At 35.7% G+C, this 21,334-nt stretch overlaps 2 protein-coding genes across 2 annotated transcripts in view; both read right to left on the reverse strand.

The window, feature by feature from the left end:
• LOC127858322 (SPRY domain-containing protein 3-like) overlaps positions 1–14,224 on the reverse strand; it is a 95,875-nt gene extending 81,651 nt beyond the window's left edge. The window contains exon 1 of the mRNA XM_052395363.1: positions 14,207–14,224. The gene's annotated coding sequence lies outside the window, so the exon portion shown is untranslated. The remainder of the gene's footprint in view (positions 1–14,206) is intronic.
• Positions 1–21,334, reverse strand: part of LOC127858320 (histone-lysine N-methyltransferase SMYD3-like) — a 55,007-nt gene that overhangs the window by 26,599 nt on the left and 7,074 nt on the right. Inside the window, exons 4-8 of the mRNA XM_052395357.1 lie at positions 19,387–19,517; positions 17,848–17,915; positions 5,849–5,957; positions 3,316–3,426; positions 2,602–2,668 (exon numbers count right to left, since the gene is read on the reverse strand). Coding sequence (XP_052251317.1) covers positions 2,602–2,668; positions 3,316–3,426; positions 5,849–5,957; positions 17,848–17,915; positions 19,387–19,517 — 486 coding nt within the window. The remainder of the gene's footprint in view (positions 1–2,601; positions 2,669–3,315; positions 3,427–5,848; positions 5,958–17,847; positions 17,916–19,386; positions 19,518–21,334) is intronic.

The raw sequence follows: 21,334 nt of genomic DNA on the forward strand, positions 1-21,334 counted from the left end.
TGTTCATATATTCAAGGCGAAATACCAAATCTTAGGGCCATGCTATTTTACAGATTTTTCATTGTTTCACTTTAAACATTAAGGGAAATAAGAACCCCCCTCACCACAGAAGGATGGGGCTTATTTTGACCACAAAAGCATGATTTGAACCAACATGGCAGAGGTCCAACGTATTGTGTTTCATGACAAATATCTAACCTAATACTTTATCATGTCAGAGACGATTTTTAAGTTTCCACTATATAAATATAGGGCAAACAAGGTACACCCAGGGAAGAGAAAAGTTTGATCCAAGGGTCATGTTTTTTCCAAACTTGGTAGAGGACTTAGATGTTGCATCCAAAATATAAAACCTCTGTGACATCTGGTTCAAAGGAAAACATTTTCAAACTTTTCACCAAATACAATAAAGGGAAAACTCATAACCCCAAGAGCAGACCCAAATTGAACCACTGGGACATGATTTTTTGCTTAAGGACTGCTCTACAATGTTACATGCCACATACCTAACCTCTGGGCCTAGAGCTTTCTGATGAGGAGATCTTTAAAGCTCTCACTATATACAAATAAATGAAGCAAGTTTGCCCAAGGGCAAGGCAATTTTGACCCTAGGGGCAAGATTTGAACAAAATTGGTAGAAACAAACATATCATGTTGCATATAAAATATAAAATATTGAACCTCTGTGCCTTTTCATGTTTTTTTTTTATGTTTAATATGAGATTTGTAATGTGTTATAACTAAAAGTCAGGGGGGGAAGGTATTTGACCCCAGGTTCATAACATAAAAAACTAATTACTGGACCAATAGACATTAATTTACACAAACATCACACCACTGACCCTTGTGTTTCACAGAAAAATGTTGAAGTTCTCATTTATCAAAGACATTTTCAACACTAAAGATTTACATATGCAACAGACTAGAATGATGTGTCTCCCTTGAAAAAGAGTGGTCCAATCATAATTACTGTGAAGTGTTGTAAAATTCAGGAGGAGTATTGACAGAAAAATGTAATGGTCAACCGCAATTATGCATATATTTTATATACATTCCCTATATAAGTCTATTGACCCAAGGCGCATGATTTGAACAAACTATGTACTTTGCTTATGTCATAAATGTTTTCCTCAGAGTGTTAAAACGTTATTTTTGTATAGATTTGACCTGTAGACCTAGTTTATAGTTCACATGAACCTGATTTCAGATTGGCTAAGATTTTGTTAAGATAACAATTATTACAAAGATTCATCAAGAATAAGTCTTAATGTGCCTTAAGCGTGGTAAGATGGTTTAATAAGATATTATACCCTGGTGACTTAGTTTTTGAATGCACATGATCTAGATTAAAACTCTGTCAAGAAATTGTCAAGATAAGAATTCTAATTAAGTTTCATCAAGATTGAGTCGTAAATGTGTGAGTTGGGAACAAGCGTATTCTAAGATTTGATTGGTAAACCTAGATACTGAATGCATTTGACCCAGATAAGAACATGGCCTTGACATCCTGACCAAGATTCATCTGCAATTTTGTCCTACATGTTGACTCTAGAATAGTAAAAAGATATTTCTAAGATTTTACATGATGACCTAGATTTGGTCCCGGTCTTACAAAGATTCTAACTTGACCTGAATATTGTCAAAATGAACATTCCGACCAAGTTTCATGATTGTTCAGTCATTAATATGTCTTCTAGAGTGTTTACAAGCTTTCTCATAGATTTAACCTAGTTACATAGATTTAGGAGGCATGTGAATCCGTTTTGAACCTAGATATTGTCCAGTTAAACATTCTGAACCAGAATTATCAAGATTAAAAACATGTGCCAATATTCTGACCAAGTTTCATCAACATTAAATGAAAAATGTGGTCTTGAAAGTGGTAGCGAGCTAAAACTTGATGATGCACACAGCATACAGCATGAAGACAGGCGCCAGACAAAGGGTGATCACAATAGCTCGCTTTCAGCACTTTGTGCTCACGTGAGCTAAAAATTATGCCAAATATTCAAAACTTTAATCTAAATTGTAAACAACAGCACAACACTCATGTTTAGGGGGTATATGGCAATTAAACTATATTATGGTCATGTGAGCTTAAAAGAAATCAAGCATTTTCTCATTACATTTGAGCCCCACTTTGAATAAACAGGGCTAAATTCATGTCTGTTAAGTTTTGTCAAAGATCAGCCTGTGCAGTCTACACAGTCTAACAAGGTACACAGTTTCCACCTAGACTGGATTTTTACTAAAAAGAGACTTCCTTTAAATGTAAAATACATTCCTGATTAGCCTGAACGGAAACATGCTAATCTAGCCCTTTGCATGCTGGGAAATTTGTCGTCTGCTAAAATGTCATCTGCTCAATTTCTAAAAAAAGCATTTTCTTCAATCTTTTTCAAAGAATACTATCCAAATAGCAAATAGTTTGGATCCAGATGAGACGCCACGTTATGTGGCGTCTCATCTGGATCCAAACTGTTTGCACAGGCCTTCCGTTCCCGCACTGAAAGAGCAATGGATGACACTTAAAGCACATACATTCAGCCCTGTTTTCACAAAGAGAGGCTCATTTCTGCATCCAAAGCAGCCCTGACTTACTTTTGTTGAGGCATACTGCTCCACAACATTGAGAATTTGGGCAACAAAAACTAAGCATGGTCTCCTTCTGAAAACAAATATAAACTTTTATTAAAGAATTGTTTTAAATGGATAATCTAGTTCTCAACATTTGAATATAATGTATTTGTAATGTGCTCACAAAATCTAAAAATCCTAAAGATCAAATAATTGGTACATTATTAGACTTCTTCATTTATGTTACACTAAATGCATGTTTGTTTTGCTTTTAATTTATGTAAGAAAGATATTAACATGACTGTGTAACTATTACTGTATGTTAAAAATAAGAGGACTTTTTTTTTTTAGAGATGGTTGTAATGGATTATTGATTTTAAATTATGAGTGATCAGAAAATTTATATTATTTTTTTCCATACCAAGACTTAACAAATAATAAATAAAGTACCAATACCAACAAATTTGCTTTCAATTAAAAACTTTTGTTTTGCATGCTTACATTTTCAAAGGGTTAAATATTTTTGCTGCAATAATCATGCCCTGGTGAAAACAAACATTTCACAAATTTTGAGTCCAGCATGGTTGAAAATTATGTTTATTTACAGTACTTATTCTGGAACCAGGTAAAATTTGTAAAGTAAACGGTGAAAATTATAAATATTATTTTTCTCTCAACAGAAACCACTTCATACAAATATTAAAGCTATTATTTCAAGGAATGTAATTCCCTACTTACAAATTCTTCATCATTACACTTCTCGCATGTACACTGGAAGTAGTACTGCTTTCTCAAAGCCTCCTGCCTCTCTTCTAAGGGAGACAACTGGTCTATGTAGCTAATGAACACCTGCAATTATCTCCCTTTTAGTTCAAAATAAGGAGTACATATTGAAACTGAAATCATGCTTTGTTTTTGTTTGTATCATTTGCTTTTGCATATAAAAAATATTTACTTTAATAGAAATCAATAGTTAATCAACTATAAATAGGCATCGACATTCACTCTACACAGATAAATACATCATAGAACATATCACATGTCCCACAAGATGTTTAAGAGTAATAAATTAGAATGAGTTTCTAATGGTATATTAACTAGCAATTTTGACTGATGTTTAAAAGCACACAATATGGATGCAACAAGTCATCAATGCATAACATGTACATTGGTCATTTACAATGAGGCTGTATCCACATACATATGAAATAAGGAATATACAAAACTTCAAATGGGGTCAATCTGACCCCAGGGTCATTCTTTGAACAAATTTGGTAGAAATACACTAGACAATAGTTCATGCCAAATATCTAAGCTCTAGCCATTGGTGATTCAGTTTTGAAGTTGTTCACTCCATAAACATACAGAAATTCAACTTTCTCAGACGTGACGAATACCCCCATATGTCGCATTGACACAGAATATTTTGCATGTTGTCTTCACAAACAAGAGATGTGTTCCTCAGAAACACAATGCTACCTTCTGCGCTGCTTTGAAATAAAATTTCTATTTATCATTTGCCAGGTATAAAAATCATCTCCCTTTAAAGCTTATTACTTCCCTTGGATTTTTCCAATCCAATCGGTGGGGGGGGGAGGGGGGGGCGTCTGTAGACAGTCAAAAATGACCAAGTCAGACATCACTGACAACCAAGGCCTGTGGTTTAAGAAAGAGATCATAGCCATAGTTCATCATGTATCTATGGACATAAGTCCACAGGTATGTAATGAACCCTACCATTCACAAATTAGTACAGGAAAGAAATGATAATCATATCATTTAAAAAAAATGACAAATCAATCATTTGAGTTATAAATAATTTAAAAAAAAATCTGTACAGTAACTGTGGAAAGAACTTAAATTCTTGGTAAGGAAATATATAATCTGAGATTTATAATTATATAAATTACTTCCCTTGAAAATAATTGTCTCTAACAAAGATCTATTTTTAGTAGCAAATAATTAAAAGCCACAACCGTGACTGTAGATTCACCACTTAAAATGTGCAGCTCAATGAGATAAACATGCATGCCAAATATCAAGCTGCTATGTTAAATATTGAATAATTATCTCACTTTAAAGCTTATTACTTCCCTTGGATTTGTATTTTTGACCTTAAGCCTTGAAGGATGACCTTGACCTTTTATCACGATGTGTTTGTCAGAAACACAATGCCACCTACTGCGCCGCTTTGATTTATTTAACAAAAATATATAATTTGGCAGGTCAGATAATTATGTCCATTTAAAGCTTATTACTTCCCTTGGATTTGTTTTTTCGACCCTGTGACCTAGTTTTTGACCCGGCATGACACATATTCGAACTTGACCTAGAATACACATATTCGAACTTGACCTAGCTATTGTCTAGATAAAATTTCTGACCAAGTTTCGTAAAGATCGGATGAAAACTATTTGCCTTAGAGAGCAGACACGAAAAGTGTGACAGACTGACAGACAGGCAGACAGACTGACTGACAGACTGACGGACAGAGCGAAAACTATATACTATAAACTATAAAAGATTTTCCAATTTTTTTTAGTACATATTTGGAAAATCAATGACTCACCTGAGTGGAGCGTATTTTGACCTCAGGGCTATCGTATGAACAAACCTTAAGACAATGAGTCATGACAAGTAACTAAGCTGAGCTCTAGCTCTTGCCAATTTGGAGGAAATGATCCTTCTTTCAGTTACATTTTTATGTCCCCCACCACTCTAGTGGGGGACATATTGTTTTTGCCCTGTCTGTTGGTTGGTTGGTTTGTTTAGGCAAACTTTAACATTTGCCATAACTTTTGCAATATTAAAGATAGCAACTTCATATTTAGCATGCATGTGTATCTCATGCAGCTGCACATTTTGAGTGGTGAAAGGTCAAGGTCAAGGTCATCCTTCAAGGTCAAAGGTCAACAAAAAAATCAAAGTGGCGCAGAAGGGGACATAGTGTTTCCGACAAACACATTTCTTGTTTTTTATAGTTTTTAATTGAATGGCAATATTTAAATAACTTAACAAGAGATAAATGAATAGTTTAAGCAATTTTAGCCCAATGGTTAAGAAAGAGATCTCTTTGAAGTCAAACTGTTGATGACACGCAACAATTGACGTTAGATATCCATTTGCCACTATAGCTATACTTCAAAATTCATCATAGCTTTTGTATCTGTAGTAAAATAATTTGATAGGAGCGCAGGGCGCAAGTCTGCTCTCCCACATAATGCAGCCTTATACCCGGAAGAACTATGTAAACTTGGAAATACACACATACTTTGTCACTGGTCCCATCTGGAATGTCGCTCACTGCTCGGACTACCAGTGTCACACCGTGAAATGTGGCAACAGCATTCGGTCGGCAGCTGTGATCGAGCTTGCTGGCACTGAAACGTTTGTAATTGTGAAGAATTGAGCTGTGTTCTATGAAAACTTAGATTAATGCATGTGTGTATTGTGTTGTCCTAGGTAAGCCTGTTCAGTCGGCACAGGCTGATTAGGGACGACAATTTCTGCTTTGATAGAATTGTTCTTTAAAGGTTTCTTCTACCAAAGTCTAATCTAGGCATAAAGTATCCTCCTTGATTAGCCTGTGTGGACAGGTAAATTTGTTACAAGGCTTGTTTCGTTTTTATGAATCTTTAATAGCAATTCATCTGTCAAAAGTGATAAGACATCATGAATTTGTGCGAGTGTGTATGATCTGACAATGGAATAATAAACTTAACAAGAACACTGCCTTACGGGTGCAGACCCCTCATCTATTTTTCTTTTAAAAGGTGCAGGGACCTATTTCAATTTCAATCACAAAGGAGGGAGGGGTGGAGTGGAGAGGGGTGTATAGTGTGGGGGTGTGGTCAATTATAACATTATCTTCCAAAAATGAAAAAAAACCTTGAAGGATGACCTTGACCTTGAACTTCCACCACTCAAAATGTGCAGCTTTATGAGAACGCCGCTCTGAAATATTATTTTTTGACCTTTGACCTTGAAGGATAACCTTGACATTGAAGAATGACCTTGACCTTGAACTTCCACCACTCAAAATGTGCAGCTTCATGATAACGCCACTTTGAAATTATTATATTTTTGACCTTTGACTTTGAAGGATGACCTTGACCTTGAAGAATGACCTTGACCTTGAACTTCCACCACTCAAAATGTGCAGCTTCATGAGAACTCCGCTTTGAAATTAAAAAAAAAAATACCTTTGACCTTGAAGGATAACCTTGACCTTGAAGGATGGAACTTCCACCACTCAAAATGTGCAGCTTCATCAGAACACTTTGATTTTTTTTTTTTAAATTTTCACCTTGAAGGATGACCTTGACCTTGAACTTCCACCACTCAAAATGTGCAGCTTCATGATAACGCCGCTTTGAATTTTTATATAAAAAAATTTGACCTTTGACCTTGAAGGATGACCATGACCTTGAAGGATGACCTTGACGTTAAACTTCCACCACTCAAAATGTGCAGCTTCATGATAATGCGGCTTTGCATTTTTCTTTTTTTACCTTTGACCTTGAAGGATGACCTTGACGTTGCAGAATGACCTTGCACTTCCATCACTCAAAATGTGCAGCTTCATGAGAACGCCGCTTTGAATTTAAAATTATTATTTTTTACCTTTGACCTTGAAGGAGGACCTTGACCTTGAAGGATGACCTTGACCTTAAACTTCCGCCACTCAAAATGTGCAGCTTCATGAGAACGCCGCTTTGATTTTTTAAATCTTTTTTTTGACCTTGAAGGATGACCTTGACCTTGAACTTCCACCACTCAAAATGTGCAGCTTCATGAGATACACATGCATGCCAAATATTAAGTTGCTATCTTCAATATTAAACAAGAAGGCCAAGATGGCCCTCGTTCGATCACCTGAGAGGAGTCGGTTCATTCAATCTTTACCAAATGTCAAACTTGACCTTGATATCGTCATGACAAACATCCTGGTCAAGTTTCATCATTATTTCATCTGCGAGTCATGATCAATGTACCTATGAAGTTTCATGAACCTTAGCTTAAGCATTCTTGAGTTATCATCCGGAAAACCATTTTTCTAAGTTGAGTCACCGTGACCTTGACAGCCATTGTGTGAATACGTTTTTTGGCACTGTGACCTTGACCTTTGACCTAGTGACCTGATAAACAATAGGGCTCATCTGCGAGTCATGATCAATATACATATAAAGTTTCATGAACCTAGGCATAAGCGTTCTTGAGTTATCATCAAGAAACCATTTTACTATTTCAGGTCACCGTGACCTTGACCTTTAACCTATTGACCAGAAAATCAATAGGGGTCATCTGCGAGTCATTATCATTGTACCTATGAAGTTTCATAATCCTAGGCCTAAGCGTTCTTGAGTTATCATCCAGAAACCATTTTACTATTTCAGGTCACTGTGACCTTGACCTTTTACCTAATTACCTGAAAATCAATAGGGGTCATCTTCGAGTCATGATCAATGTACCTATCAAGTTTCATGATCCTAGACATAAGCGTTCTTGAGTTATCATCTGGAAACCAGATTACTATTTCGGGTCACCATGACCTTGACCTTTGACCTAGTGACCTGAAAATCAATAGAGGTCATCTACGAGTCATGATCAATGTACCTATGAAGTTTCATGATCCTAGGCCTAAGCGTTTTTGAGTTATCATCCGTAAACCATCTTACTATTTCCGGTCATTGTGACCTTGACCTTTGACCTAGTGACCTGAAAATCAATAGGGGTCATCTACAAGTTATGATCAATGTACCTATGAAGTTTCATTATCCTAGGCCCAAGCGTTCACCAGTTATCATCCGGAAACCCTTTTACTATTTCAGGTCATCGTGACCTTGACCTTTGACCTAGTGACCTGACAATCAAGAGGGGTTATCTGCGAGTCATGATCAATGTATCTATGAAGTTTCATGATCCTTGGCATAAGCGTTCTTGAGTTATCATCCGGAAACCATTTTACTGCTTCGGGTCACCGTGACCTTGACCTTTGACCTAGTGACCTGAAAATCAATAGGGGTCATCTGCGAGTCATGATCAATGTATCTATGAAGTTTCATGATCCTAGGCATAAGTGTTCTTGAGTTATCATCCAGAAACCATTTTACTATTTCGGGTCATCGTGACCTTGACCTTTGACCTAGTGACCTGAAAATCAATAGGGGTCATCTGCGAGTCATGATCAATGTACCTGTGAAGTTTCATGATCCTTGGCATAAGCACTCTTGAGTTATCATCCGGAAACCATCTGGTGGACGGACCAACCGACATGAGCAAAACAATATACCCACTCTTTTTCGAAAGGGGGGGGGGGGGGTGCATAATGAGAAAACTGCCCCCTCCCAGCAGCCATGTTATTCAACTGACCGGAACCATTTTTGAACTCAACTCTTGTATCAAGGAAACAAATGTTCTGAGCAAATTTCATGAAAATTGGGTCAAAAATGTGACTTCTACTGTGTTCACATGTTTTCACTATATACATATAGAGAAAATGCCCCGCCCACTGGCGGCCATGTTTTTTCACTGATCCCGACCATTTTCAAACTTGTCCGAGATATCAATAAAACCAATGTTTTGACCAACTTTCATGATGATTGGGCAAAAATTGTGACTTCTAGAGTGTTTACAAGGTCGCTCTATAGCCAAATAGGGAAAGCTGCCACTATATACATAGAGAAAAAAATGCCCAACCCACTGGCGGCCATGTTTTTTCACCGATCTCGACCATTTTTGAACTCGTCCGAGACATCAATTGAACCGATGTTTTGACCAACTTTCATGATGATTGGGAAAAAATTTTGACTTCTAGAGTGTTTACAAGGTTTCTCTATAGCCAAATAAGGAAAATTGCCCCGCCCACTGGCGGCCATGTTTTTCAACGGATTGGAACCACTTTTAAACTCAACCAAGATATCATTAAGACAAACATTTTGACAAAGTTACATGAAGATTGGGCATAAAATATGACTTCTACAGTGTTTACAAGGTTTTTCTTTTTTTTTGACCTAGTGACCTAGTTTTTGACCCGGCACAACCCAGTTTCGAACTCGGCCAAGATTTCATTGGGACAAAGCTTCTGAGCAAGTTTCATGAAGATGGGACAAGAAATGTGGCCTCTAGAGTGTTTGAGAGCAAATGTTAACGGATGGACGGACAGTAGAGCTGCAACGATTTGATCCGATTCATCGAAAATCGATTCGAAATGCTTCAATTCGATTACAATACCAAACCTACCAAATTTGATTCGATTCTTTAACATATATACCTATATATACATAGATACGTAAAGCACGCTGTATTCTGACTATTGATACGGGAAGGTGAAGGTTTTATGTTTACCTGTAATTACGACCCGCGAGATTGGTTGCTTATTACTTTAGTCATCCAATCAATAAGCACGTTACGGTCTACTTTCAGAAAAAGCGTCAAAATGGCTGAACAAGTTGTTGCCGACAAATTGAAATTATCAGATGCGCCTAAGAAGCTAAAATCAAAAGTGTGACAGTATTTTGGGTTTCGGGATGGTAGCTCTACCGATAAAGCAAAGTGTAAACTGTGCTTCACGGATGTGGCGTACGCAAAGTCCAGCTCAACCACTAATCTAATGCAACATGTCAAACGCAAACATAACGTTGATTTAGCAAGACTAAGAGGTCGCACAAGTGCAACTACTGAAGTCGCAAGCCAGAAAAGTAGTTCTATTTCTGTTGGAATTTTGTTAAGTTTATTAGAGAATGTGATTTGTCCTACAGGTAACAGGTGATGCTGTCATGTCACAATGGTAGACATGCTTATTGCGGTTTTGGGTAAAAGTATTATGTGATAGTACTACCATTCAACTGATTCCAGATACGTTCTTATGATTATTTATTTATTTTGTTTTATATTATTGTGTAATCAACACAATCTTCTAGTCAGAAGTTTTTATATTAAAATTCCTAATTTGCTTTTCTTTTTTATGTGTTTTATTGAAATCACATTTGAACAGAAATATTAATTTTGAGGCATAAGAGTGAATATATGATAAAACTAGGTTTGAAGATGAATCGAATCGAACAAATCGGTATCGGAGTGTCTGAAATCGAAATCGAATCGAATTGAGCTGTTGGTGAATCGTTGCAGCTCTAACGGACAGACGGACATACGACTGACAAAGACCGGTCACAAAAGCTCACCTGAGCAATCAGGTGAGCTAAAAAATTATGGCCAATGTTAAAGTTTTCGGACGGACAAACGCCATATATTTGACATTTGACCTTGAAGGATGACCTTGACCTTCACCTTTCACCACTCAAAATGTTCAGCTCCATGAGATAAACATGCATGCCAAATATAAAGTTGCTATCTTCAATATTGAACAAGTTATGGCCAATGTTAAAGTTTTCGGACGGACAGACACCATAAATTTGACATTTGACCTTGAAGGATGACCTTGACCTTTCACCACTCAAAATGTGCAGCTCCATGAGATTCACATGCATGCCAAATATCAAGTTGCTATCTTCAAAAGTGAAAAAGTTATGGCCAATGTTAAAGTTTTTTTCGGACGGACAGACTGACTGACATACTGACGGACAGTTCAACTGCTATATGCCACCCTACCGGGGGCATAAAAATTATTTTTTGGGGTGGAGGGTATAGTGTGAGGTTGTGTTGGTCATTTATAAGATGATCTTTAATTTTAAAAAAAAAATGGGGGGGATTGAGGGGGGATTCGGGGGTGGGGGGATTCGGGGGGCGTGGGGGATGGTTTGGGTGGAGTCTATTGTGGTATGTCAGGTAAGAGTTGTTTTGTCAAAGTATCCATCGATTCGAATCATAAATAAAGAAGTTATGGCAATTTTAGCAAAATTTAATAATTTGACCTTGAGAGTCAAGGTCATTCAAAGGTCAATGTAAAAATTCAACTTGCCAGGTACAGTACCCTCATGATAGCATGAAAGTATTTGAAGTTTAAAAGCAATAGCCTTGATACTTTAGAAGTAAAGTGGATCTAAACACAAAATGTAACCATATATTCAAAGTTACTAATTCAAAAAAGGGCCATAATTCCGTAAAAATGACAACCAGTTATGCAACTTGTCCTTTACTGTCCCCTTATGATAGTTTGCGAGTGTTCCAAGTATGAAAGCAATATCTATGATACTTGAGGGGTAAAGTGGACCAAAACACAAAACTTAACCAAATTTTCAAGTATAAAGGGCCCATAATTCCGTCAAAATGCAAGTCAGAGTTATATAACTTTGCCTGCACAGTCCCCTTACAATTGTTAGTAAGTGTTGCAAGTATGAAAGCCATTATAGCTTTGATACTTTAGGAAAAAAGTGGACCTAAACACAAAACTTTACCAAATTTTCAATTTTCTAAGTATAAAAAGGGCACATAATTCTGTCAAAATGCCAGTCAGAGTTACATTACTTTGCCTGCACAGTCCCCTTATGAAAGTTATGATAGTTAGTAAGTGTTGCAAGTATGAAAGCAATATAGCTTTGATACTTAAGGAATAAAACGAACCTAAACACAAAACTTAACCAAATTTTTTAATTTTCTAAGTATAAAAAGGGCATATAATTCTGTCAAAATGCAAGCCAGAGTTATCTAACTTTGCCTGCCCAGTCCCCTCATGATAGTAAGTAAGTGTACCAAGTTTGAATGCAATAGCATTGATACTTTATGAGAAAAGTGGACCTAAATGCAAAACTTAACCGGACGCCGACGCCAGTGTGATGACAATAGCTCTTTTTTTTTTTCAAAAAATAAACGAGCTAAAAAGGATTCTCAATCCGTTATACAGTATACAAATACATTGTGATCCTTCAGAGTGCTTGAAATATAGCGGCTTATATGCACGGTGTGTTGTATGACGTAATAATATCAATTGAATTATTTATTTATTTATTTCCAACAGATTAACATAATCAGACTTTTCTGACATTGAAAAGTAGCTTTAACAGTTCTTAGAACATATACTTTGCCAATTACTGACAAATGCTCAACTCAATCAGAGGAAGTGGAAAAATGGCGGAAGAAAAAATTTCAATTACCAATCACCATACAAGTTCAGTGACCAAATTTGGAATCAACCCCCGCAATCATGGGATTTGTAGTCCTTTTAGTGTTAATTAAAATATGGAATGAGTGATGTATTGGACGTCATCATTGATGACGTTCATTCGAACGAATGATAAAGGGGGCTAAGTTTCGTTAAGCTGAGGCAAATCACTGCGATTTGGGTCTCTTGAATACTGGTCAGTTACTTTTGCTGAAATTTTGCATGTATATGGAGAAGAATGCGATCTACCTGTTGGCGTAGGCGTTATACCTGGGAAAAATCTAGTTTTTTTATTAAATCACGTAAAAGTTTCGCAAGTTTGACAAAACCGGATTTACAAAATGCGGTATGTGGATATACCGAATTCCCTACCGAAATCCCCGAAATCAAACTTTGATAAAACAATGTTTCATTAGTGATTTCAGTGTATTTCGCAACGATCTATATTAAAATACGCAGTTTTTCAATACACAATCAATATTAATGGGGATTTCGTCGGATCTCGTGGTTTTCTGCGGATTTTGGTAATTACGGGAAATTCGGTATTTCTTCACACCCGTCAAAATGGTCGACTTCGTCAGAATGAACGCTTAGAAAGTATTTACAAAAAAAATCATCTCAAACGATGTAAAGTGAACGCTACTTATCTGTTTTGTAGATAAGTATACGATCCATTGGAAAACACTAACATTTGACATAAAAAACCGCCAGTGGATATGGAAATCTTCAGCGGTCGAAATAGCAGACGGCGTCGACCGATTGCTGCCAATACAGGTTCGAAAAAAACGCGAGAAAGTATTAACAAAATAACATAATTAAAAATGATGTAAAGTGAACGCTAATTCGCTGTTTTGTAGATAAGTATACGATCTATTGAAAAACCGTAACATTTGACATAAAAACACCCGTGGATATGGAAATAGCAGACATCACACGGCGTCTCATCTGATTTTACGCTGTTTGCCAAGGCCGATAATATAATGAATGGAAATGCACAAACTCAGTAACTGGCAAGATTATATGCATTAGTAGGTTGTTTCGTGATTATTTAGAAACAACTGCATAATTCTTTTGGTTCAGCCAGTGCAACTTAACAGAAATAAGTATAATAGTTTCTACACCTGACAACAATGTGCCAACTTATACAAGGTAAGTTGTTTACATTATTTATATTGCAAGCTTACAGTATACAACAATAAACAGCTGGTACAATGTAATGTCATCGTTTTAATTTTAATAAGCCCGTGGTTAATTACCCTTTTTTATCTTATGGATCAATGCATCTCTAACACCTTCAATTGACTTGTTCATGAAAAATATACACCCTCAGTGCATGTTATCCCATACACCATCACTCACTTACTAAGGCTCGATTGGTCATTCTTGGCTCGGGTACTACTTACAAGTACATGTACCCCGGGTACTCTTAACTTTACTTACATGTACCCCTGGTACGGTAAATAAACTTAAACATACCCGCAAATATTAGATTGTATCCGAGTTGTATATCCGCCCAAAACCCGATATCGTTAAACATGCTACCAATTAACGTAAAACAATATTGTTTACCTTAAACAAACTTCTCTTTTAAAAAATCTGCATCAACATGCTTTTTAGTATGAGTGTTGAGAGGACGCCGTAGGAATAATCAAGTAATCAAGAATACGTCTCTGTTTCTGCTTTTATTTCCTTCATGTATAATGATGATAAGGATTGACGACTAACATTGACAACAATGATAACAAGCATTGAAAACTAACACTAACGACAAGCATTGGCGACTAGATGTAACATTGACGATTCTCTACAATAAATGAAATTAACAATAAAGAATGAATAATAAGATTATAGTACAACAGATCTGCTATTCGAAGTATAATATGATAGCATACACTCATAAGAATAAAAGGTTTCATAAATAACAATTTGAAACATTTTCAATAAATATCGAAATATCTTATACAATATTTATTACACAGCATGAATTAATTGTTAAAACATAATATAAATACCAAATATGGTGTTCCCCATTTAACGGACCTCGCAAACCAAAAAATGTTTCTTTAAAAAAATCTATGACGGTAAAAAGTGAACGTGCGACGTCGCGGAAAATATACTTGACAACGTCATACAATGACGCGACTTCAAACAATTTAAGATTTTAAATTGAATCACATTGATGATTTTAAAAATGAGTTTTGAAAATACATTGTTTAAATGCCATTTAACAGAAAATTGACATAAATGTAAACATAATTAATTTTTACAAAATAGCCGACAACAACCGATTTAGTGTTTAAATTCCCGGGTACGTTTTAGTATATTTACCGTACCCAGGGTACGAGCCTTACTAACTGTATTATTATTATATCTCACCGACTACCTTTACCTTGTTGTGTTTCAACCTGAAATTTATGTAAAATCCGGCTTTCTTTACTTTTATTTTTCATTCATTTGATTACGCAATAGTTGACGTATCTCGTGGAAAAATATTTGAATCTTTGAATTTTAGTGACGACAAGCTGGAAGTGTGAATTTATTTTAAAAATGAATCTTAGATGTATTTAATTTTTGTGTGTTTGTCATGCATAGTTCAGTGTTTTCCAGAAAAAATTGAGTAGCCAGTTATATGGCCGGCAACTATGCAGTAAAACCAAAGCATTTATGACATTAACTTGATATATTTGGGAAAAGTAGCCGGCATCAAGAGTTAATGTAACCGGCAAAATCGCTAGCTGCCGGTATTTAAAGAGAACACTGATAATAGTAAACTAAATCTCTACGACGGGATTACAGCTTTGTAAAATTGTTTTTTGGGTGATAATGGTTAGTAATTCATACTAATGTTATTAAAAAATATTGTGCTTTAAATTTAATTTTGAGAATGGGATGGAAGAACAGAAAATGAAGAGCATACAGGAATGGAAATAAGTGATTTACTGTGAGCCCGGGGCAAGTATATTTTGGCCTGGGCAACTCAATTTCAAAAGTTGGTAAACTTCTTTTTTTTAAAGCTTAAAACAATTCACTGCAATAAAAATTGAAAAACAATTGATCACCATGGATCAATACTAGTTAAATAACATTCATTATTTAGGAATAGGACATGATTCAATTCAGGCTCATAATAAAACATCATGCATTGAACATGTGTTGTCAGCAAATGTATTTAATTATCTATTATTTTATTAAAAGAATGTATAATATTCACACGTTCATATTTCTGGGCTCGTTATTCTTTATCTGGGCAACCAAAATACTAAAGATGGTTGCCCACAATAGTAAACAGTTAGTTTCAATCCCTGGCATATCATTGTATCTCTATTGTTATAAGCATTGCATTAAAGTTGTGATTGAGGTTAGCTTGTTGTTTATAGTATATTTACATTTTAGCTTGACTGTTATATATGAAATATATATAGTCGAGCTATCCTACTCAACCCGGCGTCGGCGTGCGCGTTGGAATGTTTGCGTACCACCTCATTGCCTCAAATATATTTCCTATGTCCATTGACATATTGCTTTTATATTTTGCATACTTCATAACCGACATAACCCCAATCTATAAACAAGAGCAGACAACTCATTAACTGTATCAAGCATTTTAACAGAATTAGGCCCTTTTTCACTTAGAATATGCATATTATTGATAAATCTATGTTAAAGTTTGCATATGACCTCAAATATTTTTTATGTCCCTTGACATATTGCGTTCATACACCATGTATTTTGCTTATTAACCAACATGACCCCAATGTATAAACAAGAGCAGATAACTGTATCAAGCATTTTGTAACAATTATGGCCTTTTTTTCACTTAGAATAAGCATATAATTGATAAATCTATTTTAAAGTTTGCGTACCACCTTTAAATTGCCATAACTTGTTTATTATGCTTCCCCCCCCCAAATTTTTTAGGGGGAGCATATAGTCGCCGCTTCGTCTGTCCTTCCGTGCACAATTTTTGTCCGGGCTGTTTCTCAGCAACTAATGACTGGAATTCAATTAAACTTAATGGGAAGCTTCACTACCAAGAGGAGACATGCATGTTATCAGCCGGTTCTGGTCGGATGATTTTTCACAGAGTTACAATGTATGGCCCTTTGAAATTTTCCATTAACTGTACATAAAGTGCAATTCTTGTCCGGGCTATTTCTCAGCAACCAATGACCGGCATTCAATGAAATTTATGGGAAACTTCACTACCAAGAGGACATGTGCATATTATCAGCCGGTTCTCGTCGGATGATTTTTCATAGGGTTATGGCCCTTTGAAATTTTCCATTGAACATATAGTGCAATTCTTGTCCGAGCTATTTCTCAGCAACTTATTATGGGAATTCACTGAAACTTCATGGGAAGCTTCACTACCAACAGGAGATGTGCATATTATCAGCTGGTTACTTAACCATCCATTGTATTATTTTGTCCAAAGTTATGCCCCTCAAGACGTTTCCTTTTATTTGAATATATAGTGCAATATTGTAACCAAAAAACCTTTGGGGAGCATCACCCGTCACCGATTGTTTCTTGTTTATCATCAAATTTGATTCATGCTTTGACAAAACAACACTAACCTGACATACCACAATGGACACCACCCAAACATGAAATAAAATCTTATTAGTTTGTTTTATGTCTTTACAAATGTTAAATGTTTTCGTACCAAAATAGTTTTCGTACCTTCATTTTTTTGTTCCCTATATTTTTTCGTACTCTAATTTGTTTTTGTAACCAAATTTTTTTTTCGTACCCAAATTTTTTTCGTAACCAATTTTTTTCGTACCCAAATTTTTTTCGTACCCATTTTTTTCGTACCGAAATGTTTTTCTTACCCAAATTTGTTCGTACCCAATTTTTTTTTCGAACCCATTTTGTTCGTACCAAAATGTTTTTCGTACCCAAATTTGTTCGTACCCAAAAATTTTTTTGTACCTAAATTGTTTCGTACCCAAATTTTTGTCGAAATAATCGGCTTTCAATTTGATTTGATCTCCCCACTCATTCCATCCCGCGAAACCCTTAAGGTGTCGCAACTCTAGTATGCTTGTTCTTTCAATATTTATGGTGCTTAGAATAATGAGTTTTCTTATTGAATTCAATTTGCGCAGCTGAATATATATATAATCCTTAATCTATATGCTGGTACACCACAAAGGTACCACATTAATGCATATATTTTATAATTTATTTTATAATAATTAATGTACCTGAGATATATCCCAATACCGAGGTCTCTCAGTTCACCGTCATATATTGTGTAGCTGTTGATAACCATCTGCAATGATAATGATCATAGTCTGTATCACATTTTCAAGCCATAATTGACCATGTATAACCAGGGCCCAGTTGGTAAAACAAGAAAGCCAAAGGTCCCAGATTGCTGACCTGTGAACAAAAGCTTAATAACTTTCTTAAGGATCTTAAGATGTTTATTCTGCAAAAAAGTCACAACCAAGATTAGAGAAATTGTAGCTCCATATCATACATTTCATATGACAGACAGAAGAATCTGCAGTAAGTGATGTTGACACCATCTGGTGTGAGGCAACTGTTGGAGATTGTACTTAGATAAGCTTTGAATGTTTACATACAACCTAGTTCATTTTTTATCATACCTTTTTGATAATCATTTGTGAATTTATCAGTCCAAAATCAGAAGAAAATATTTCTTTGTTCTGTAGAATTACAACTTCATGGTCGCATGCTATAATTTTACATTTGGTCAATAATAATCATGTTTAATTTTCTGACATGCATAGATTTAATAATTCGGTGAATTTTGCTATTTTTCCAAAATTAAGTCAGTGTTTAATTGTTCTCAAGATTTAAGCCTTTACTTGGAAGATTATGCAGTAAACAAAAATGTGAAGTCCTAACTTAAACCACCATGAACTGTTGTAGCTACTTTTAAAAAGTAACATGAGGCCCATTATGGCTCCTAAGTGCAAGGCTGAGTTTAAGGTACACAAATAGCAGAGATTGACACTGTTTTTAACTCCAACAGAACCAGATGGCCTATGTATTGTCAGGATGAACAATCTCATGATGTTTCATGAAGATTTGTTCATAATTATAGTGTTTTCTAAAGTGTGACCTTATTTGTATTTAAACAAATGGGACCCAGATTCCAACTTGGCCTTCATATTGTCAAGATAAACCATCTGATGACCTTCCATCGATCAAGTTATCAATATATGAACTTGCCTTCAAATCCCAAATAGCCATCAACCCAATTTGCATGTTTGTAGGGAAGGCGTTCTCTAAATGTCATGCAGAAATTAAAGGTCTATGGACCAACCTACGGACATACGTACTGATCTACTACCCGACAGGTGCTAAACAATTCTCCCCTAGTTCTTGTGGGCATATTTATAAACTCTTGTATCCTGAAAATGTTAAGCAATTGTGTTCAAATTAATTTTTAATGAAAATTATCTCAGAAATTATAAAGTACATATCAATGTTTTTGTTTGGACAACAAAAATGACTATTGCTTGTAGACATCCAGATTTTTGCAATACAATAATTTTTTACATGAACAGTTGAAATGTTGATACCTCCATGCAGGTAGAAGCGCTTGGTCTATGGTTCAAAGGAATATACATCAGCTTCTTCTAAAGAAGCTCAACAAAAAGTCATGATGGTTATTTACTAACTAGCTTTGACAAATTTTAAAATACTTAATTCCCAATTTTAGTTTAGTACTTTTCCCCAAAAAAGTTCTAAAAGGACCTTCCTGCCTGTACCTTTCCAAACAGTTTGAGAAGCCCGTGCAAGTCAGGTAGGGTGACAGTTTTCCCTGCATACTCTGACAGTGTGTAAGCAAACTTTGCAAACTGCTCACTTCGATCTGGGTCAGCTTTGATTTCATCGGTGTCTGAAAAATCGACAATTCCAAAGCTAACACTTATTTGACAGACCTGTCAAAGAACAAGATTGTTAAAACAACAATTGCAAATGGCTTAAACAAAAGCAATTATTTTTAATATATGACTGCAAAAAATAAAAAATATTGATGTACTCAAGATTGTCATTTGACAACAGATTAATATATGCAGAAACATGTAATAATTATGTTATATAACAAGAGCTGTCAGAGGACAGCGCGCTCAACTATTCGAGTGCTTGACAGTATAACGTAAGCCATCATGGAGAAATTGTTCATATCGGGGGGAGGGGGGGGGGGTAGGTGGGGTTAAGAGGGGGTATAATGTGGGGTGTGGTCATTTATTAGACGATCTTTCAAAAATAAAAAAAGGAAAAAAAAAATAAAAATTGGGGGGGGGGGTAGGGGGGGGGGGGGGGGGTTGAGAGGGGGATATAATGTGGGGTGTGATAATTTATTAGAGGATTTTTATAAAAATTAAAAAAAGGAAAAAAAAAAGTTTGTTTGGGGTAGGGGGGAGGTGGGGGGGGGGGGCAGGGAATCTGGATTGGGGCGTGGGGTATTGCTTGGGTGGAATCCATTGTGGTATTCAGGTAAGTGTTGTTTTGTCAAAGTATTAATAAAATCTGATCATAAATAAAGAAGTTATGGCAATGTAAGCAAAATGTTCAATTATCTAAGTACAAAAGGGGCAAAAATTCTGTCAAAATGCTTGATACAGTTGTCTGCTCTTGTTAATAGGTTGGGGTCATGTTGGTAAACAAGTATGCAAAATATGAAAGCAATTTGTCAAAGGACATAGGAAATATTTTGGGTAGTACGCAAACTTTAACATAGATTTATCAATAATATGCATATTATAAGTAAAAAAGGGGCAATAATTCTGTCAAAATGCTTGATACAGTGGTCTGCTCTTGTGTATAGGTTGGGGTCATGTTGGTAAACAAGTATGCAAAATATAAAAGCAATATGTCCAAGGACATAGGAAATATTTGGGGTAGTATGCAAATTTTAACATAGATTTATCAATAATATGCATATTCTAAGTAAAAATGGGGCAATAATTCTGTCAAAATGCTTGATACAGTTGTATGCTCTTGTTTATAGGTTGGGGTAATGATGGTAAGTATGCAAAATATGAAAGCAATATGTCAAGGGACAATGAAAATAATTGGGGTAGTACGAAAACTTTAACATTTGCACGCTAACAGAAACGGAAACGCTGAAGCCGGGGTGAGTAGAATAGCTCCACTATATATATTTCATATATAATAGTCGAGCTAAAAATCAAAACAGGGCCCTCAACCCATTTAAGGGGAAGCGGGTCACTACCCTCATGAGGCGGAATTTTCGCGGCGTTTTGCTTTTGGGGGGATTTCTTTTACTTACTCTCTCATTATTACATTTGTGCATGTTTGCACTATATTCATTTCTTTTTTCATAATTTAGTATGTTTGACAAGATTAAATTGAAATAGAATTGAGATATAATAATCATGAGACACATCTTATTAAAAAAAAAAAAAAAAAAATTTTATTTCAGGGAGAATTTTTCCCCCGAAAAGGGGAAAAAAGTATACTTTTCAGGTGGGGGACTGCGGTCGAAATTCGGCCGCAGATTTGATAGATTGAGGGCCCTGCAAAAAAAGGAAAAACTATGCCATTGTTTATGTAGGATAATACAAGTTACACATGTACAACTTCATATCATAAGGGAACAAGAACTGTCTCAATAGGATGACATATGCCCCCAAAAACGCTTTGATAGAAGTTATGAGTATTTTTCGAAACCCAAACGCAGATTTCGAA

This window comes from Dreissena polymorpha, chromosome 14 (genome assembly GCF_020536995.1).
Source record: "Dreissena polymorpha isolate Duluth1 chromosome 14, UMN_Dpol_1.0, whole genome shotgun sequence".
NCBI classification, from domain to species: Eukaryota; Metazoa; Mollusca; class Bivalvia; order Myida; family Dreissenidae; genus Dreissena; species Dreissena polymorpha.